The sequence below is a fragment of the Mauremys mutica genome, chromosome 25 (genome assembly GCF_020497125.1).
Source record: "Mauremys mutica isolate MM-2020 ecotype Southern chromosome 25, ASM2049712v1, whole genome shotgun sequence".
Taxonomy (NCBI): Eukaryota; Metazoa; Chordata; order Testudines; family Geoemydidae; genus Mauremys; species Mauremys mutica.
Genome location: NC_059096.1, coordinates 2,236,407 through 2,241,365, shown reverse-complemented (window position 1 = coordinate 2,241,365; position 4,959 = coordinate 2,236,407). Strand labels below are relative to the sequence as shown.

Here is a 4,959-nt window from a genome sequence, read left to right as displayed (position 1 = left end):
TCTGCGTTTCCTGCAGTGTTGATGTAGCCATGTAGGTCCCAGGATAATAGAGAGACAATGTGGGTGAGGTAATATCTCTTATTGCACCAATTTCTGTTGGTGAGAGAAAAGCTTTCGAGTTACACGGTCTCTCTCACCAACAGAAGTTGATCCAATAAAAGACATTACCTCACCCACGTTGTCTCTCATCTGCTTTTGGGAGCCTCAAAATTATCAGTGATGATAACAATAAGCAGCTCCCTGGAACTCCTGGTTTCACCCAGGACCTTCAGTCCCCTCCAAACCCTCTGCCGGGTGGCTCAGCACGTTTTGCTCTCTGGTGCGGATGGACATGCAGCGCAGCATGTCCCGGGCACACTGGGGGGACACCACCTGCTTCCAGTGTGGGGCTGGTGTGTCCAGACATGCCAAACCCACGAAAACACACAGAAATGGGGCTTGGTTTGGGCTTCATTGGCTTGTGAGTTGCTTGTTGGCTCGTTTTTGGCGCGTAGCGTCTTTTGTTGGATCAGCTCCGGGCAAGCAGGGGCCGGGGATGGGGGACAAGCAGGGGCCGGGGGGCGGGGGGCTGGCCCCCACCCCAGTCCCAGGCTGCAGGCCGGGATCTAGTCACAGAGTGTTGGGTTCCTAGGGCCTGGCATGTTTTGAACCGGGACTCGCTTGATTTCTGGCTGATTGTGAACGTGGGGGGGGGGTATTTACCCGGGGGGGGCGGGGCAGGGGGGCTCGGTGCTGGCGGGGGGGGCACTGAGCGGGGGGGCACCGGCTTTAATTCCTGGCGCCTCCAGGCCCGCGCGGGCGGGTTGAGACCGCGGGTGTTGGGGGGCGATGCCGGGGGCGGGGCTCAGAGCGGCGTTGGGGGGATAACGGGTGGGGGAGGGGCCGGAGGCCGGCGCTGGGCTCGGGAAGGGGGACAAGGCCCCGGCTCCCCTCCCCCACCTTGCGGCCCTGTCCCACTAAAGCCACTCCCGTTCCATTGCGCATGCTCCACACCACACTCCCGCGGTCCCCCAAGGCGCATGCGCAAAACCCCTTCCCGGGCCCCAGCGCGCACACGCCCGGCCCCACCCCTGCCAATCACGCCGCGGCTCCCCCTCCGTGCGTGGTGACGTAAGCCGCCCCAAGCCAATCGCAGCCCTCGCTTCCCGTGCGCGCTGGCGTCACAAGGGGCGGCTATATAAGCAGGCGGCGCCAGTCCCGCCCCCTTGACACGGTCTCGAGCCGCCGCAGCGAGAGCATCATCCTCCTGACAGAGACCCGCTCGAGCCGCTGCCGCCCGCCCTGCCCGGCCTCCGCCGCCCGCCCGCTCCCGCCGCCGCCGCCTCCACCGAGGGAAGGGAAGCGTATCGTATGTCCGCTATCCAGAACCTCCACTCCTTCGGTGAGCGGGGGGGCCGGGCCCGGGGGGGGAGCGCCTGGCGCCTGCGCCCTGCGCCGGGGGGAGGGGGCGCCGGGGGGCGGCGCTCGGTGGCGCAGTTACAATTCCCCGGAGCGTTGCGTCAGCGGGACGGGCGGGCTCTGCCCAGACGGACTCGGCCGCCGTCCAATCGCGAGCGCTGTTTCGGGTGCGTCGGTTTGCCGGGGGCGGGGCAGCTGTGGCGCAAGGGGCGGGGCGGGGCCTGCGGGCGCCGCGCTGATGTCACCGCGCCGCTGATGTCACCGCGCCGCTGACGTCACCACGCGCGCTCTGTCCCGCAGACCCCTTTGCGGATGCAAGTAAGGGTGATGACTTGCTCCCCGGCGGCACTGAGGATTACATCCATATAAGGATCCAGCAGCGCAACGGCCGCAAGACCCTCACCACGGTCCAGGGCATCGCGGATGACTACGACAAAAAGAAGCTGGTGAAGGCCTTCAAGAAGGTGGGGGCCGCCCGGCGGGGAGCGAATTCCCTGGGCGGGGGGGGGCTAGTGGGGGTGTTCACTGCCAGCAGTGAAGGGGGGTTCTCCCCCTGGGGGGGACTGGTGGGGGGTTGCCCGGGGGGGCGCTAGAGGGGGGGGTTGCCAGCAGTGAAGGGGGGGTTCTGCCCCCGGGGGGGCGGGGGACTAGAGGGGGGGGTTGCCAGCAGTGAAGGGGGGGTTCTGCCCCTGGGGGGGACTGATGGGGGGGTTGCCAGCAGTGAAGGGGGGGTTCTGCCCCGGGAGGGATGGGGACTGGTGGGGGGGCTGCCCCATGGGGTGTTTTGCTGGGCATTGATGGGGTGGGGGGAGTGAGTGAAGCTTAAATACTTCCAAACTAAAAGGAGTCAGAAAGTGCTTTGGGCTGAGTGGCAGGGGGCACATGAGGATAAATATTGGCCGGCGGAGCTGCTGTTAAACTGAAGTCTTGAGCCTCTGAAGGGGCTAGTTACAAACCTTTGATTTAAAAAAACAAAAAGCTGGGTTCCGGGGACAGAACCAAGTACATCGAATCCTTCCTATGTTTCCGTGTGGAAAGATGACCTTGTGTGGTGTGTGGCCGCCTTTCTGAATCGCGGGATAGGCGGACACCTGACTGCACTGCAGTGTTGGCAAAATGTGATTTTTCTACTTGTAGAAATTTGCTTGCAATGGTACTGTGATTGAACACCCAGAATATGGAGAAGTGATTCAGCTGCAGGGTGACCAGCGCAAGAACATATGCCAGTTCCTCATCGAGGTATGACCTTCCCTTCTAGAACTGGTGCTCCAGAACTTAGCAGATTGTTTACTATTCATCAACCTTAATGTAATTTCGTTATAATTGAAGAGATGCCTCTATATGCTGTGGTTTAATGAGCTGTTAGTGTTGGATCTGGTACGTCCTCATACCAAAAGGTAGAATAAGACTCAGAAGAGGGGGTGGAGGGACACTCAGTAAATAAATTACCTGCGTTTTTCTCAACCTGTGTATTGATTATAATGTTGCTTTTCTGGGGACTCCGCCTAGTTCTAGAAGTTGTAGCTTTGTGCTTCCTTGGTGACAGGAGCTTTGGTAATTTTACTGTGTCCTACTTAAGCAGTATCTGAATGTCAGAAGTCCACCAAGTTAGTGTTCTGTAAGGCTTATGGTTGTCTTTTTTTCTTCACAGATTGGTCTGGCTAAAGACGACCAGCTGAAGGTCCATGGGTTTTAAGTGCCTGTGGATCTCTGACACGTTAAGTGAGAGGACTGCCTTGCAATGAGTAAAATCCCATTCTGTCCCTTGTCATAAGTTTAAAGCCAGCTGGATTGTGTAATGTAACCATCTGAAGTCCGCTGTCTAGTCTGGACTAGTGTAACTCGGCGATGTAATAAACTGGCCAGAGCCATGCTGTCTCGTCTTGCTGTCCCTCATTTAAACCGAGGTAAATCAGGCAGTGTCCAGCCTGAGGCTAAAAATAACAGAAGTTTGTGTTAAGTCCAGGGACTCAACATGTCTGTCCAGAGACTGTTTGTCTGAATCTCTCTTCAGTCCAGCGTCCTTTCCATTTAAATGGACTTTAATACTTGAGGTGCCTATTGTGGTCCTAAATGGCAGGAGGCACCAAACATGAGCTGTGACACTGAATGGGGAAATAGCATCCTGTAGGCAGGGTTGGCTTCTGGAGGTGTCGTGGGCTAGGCGCAAACTGACTGACCAAGAAGAGCAACTGAAGAAATCTGCCTTAGGCCATACCTGGAAGAAGGGCTTCTCCAAGGCTGAATGTCTCGACCTCGGGCCAAGTCAGCTGTTGGTATCCTTAAACCCAAAGCTACGGGAGTAGAGTGCTCAAAGGAAACATTACCTTGGGTTAAACTTCTGACAAGGGATCAATTTTGGATCATTGTAGATAGAGCTGCAGAGCTTACATGTTACTAGTAACTGCTGCCCAATGCCCTGTGAAGCAACAGATTCTTCGTTTCAGTTTTAATGTTGTATGTAATGTATTTAAACCCTTATTTAAATAAAAATGGTTTTCAAAAACATCTGTCTGGTGGATTCAGCTTCCTGTTTGAGCCAGAGGGTCTCTAGTGGCTGCTGTCTACATTGGGGCCATATGTACTGGATGCTAGTCAAGCGAATTGGCTTGCTCTGCCTTTGTTGCATCCGCTCCCATAGCACTCCACAGCCATCAAACAACCTCCCATTGCTAGGACTGGCAGGGACAGACCTTGACGGTGCACACAAGGTGGATCTTTAATTGGACCAGCTTCTGTTCACCTTGCATTAGGGGTGACACCAATTACCTTTCCCAGACCTGAGAGCCTCTTTGTAAGTGCAAAACTTTTCGCCCACAGAAGTTAATCCTTTATTGGATCATTTCACCTGCCTTGTAGTCCTGAGACCAACAGAACAGCACTGTAAACTGACCCTAAGTCAAACAGGAGCCTTGAAGCAGTGAGTAGGGGAGGTCATGTGCCTAAAATGACAGGCAAACAAGGGCTTTGCAGTACTGAGCCTCAGCCAGGTTGTTCTTGTGATCTTACACTGTACTCAGTGGTGTAAATAGGCCTCTGCAGGCAGTCACCATAGAAATCCAGATATAGTGTAGCACAGCGTTGTGGAGGAAACATGCATTGAACCAGTGATCACTGTGAGCTGCTGTATGGGCATTGCCTTCCTGTTTCTATAGGCTGGTGTTCGTACACCAACTTAGTGCTGATTTAGCACAAAACAATTATTTCCTCTCCTAATCTGTCTGCCAAAGCAGTGAACAAAGTGGTGAATAGTGACTCAGCCTGTTGTGTTGGTCTCACTTGGTAGAATAGCAAATCCCACCCACTGTTAAAGAATTGAGGGAGCAGCTTTGTTAGGAAGCTTCATTTAAAGGATGTTTACACCCACATGAGTACCATAAAGTGTCATCCTCTTGTACAGGCAGTGCATTGGGACTTCATGCCGTTCCTGCTTTAATGACCCTGGCCCCTCTGCAGCCTGCTTTTTAGATAGTGGTCTAGTTCTATGGGGTTCTTCTGACTGGTAAATAGCATTACAAAATGATCTTTCTCCAGCTTTGCCCTGTGAGCAATTGATAGTCT

General features: G+C 54.9%; 1 protein-coding gene across 1 annotated transcript; it reads left to right on the top strand.

Annotated features, from left to right (window-relative positions):
• The first annotated feature begins 1,196 nt into the window (after nt 1-1,196).
• Nucleotides 1,197-3,906, top strand: EIF1 (eukaryotic translation initiation factor 1). Its single transcript, XM_044999702.1, has 4 exons — nt 1,197-1,381; nt 1,699-1,862; nt 2,536-2,637; nt 3,050-3,906. The coding sequence occupies exons 1-4, from the start codon at nt 1,351-1,353 to the stop codon at nt 3,092-3,094; spliced, it is 342 nt and encodes a 113-aa protein (XP_044855637.1). The 5' UTR covers nt 1,197-1,350; the 3' UTR covers nt 3,095-3,906.
• Nucleotides 3,907-4,959: the final 1,053 nt, after the last annotated feature.

Bases quoted from the DNA above. Each gene is read 5' to 3' on its own strand.
- EIF1 (XM_044999702.1), top strand. From the start codon at position 1,351: ATGTCCGCTATCCAGAACCTCCACTCCTTCG. The intron at 1,382-1,698 runs GTGAGCGGGGGG...TCTGTCCCGCAG, and splicing joins CCAGAACCTCCACTCCTTCG to ACCCCTTTGCGGATGCAAGT. The intron at 1,863-2,535 runs GTGGGGGCCGCC...TTCTACTTGTAG, and splicing joins TGGTGAAGGCCTTCAAGAAG to AAATTTGCTTGCAATGGTAC.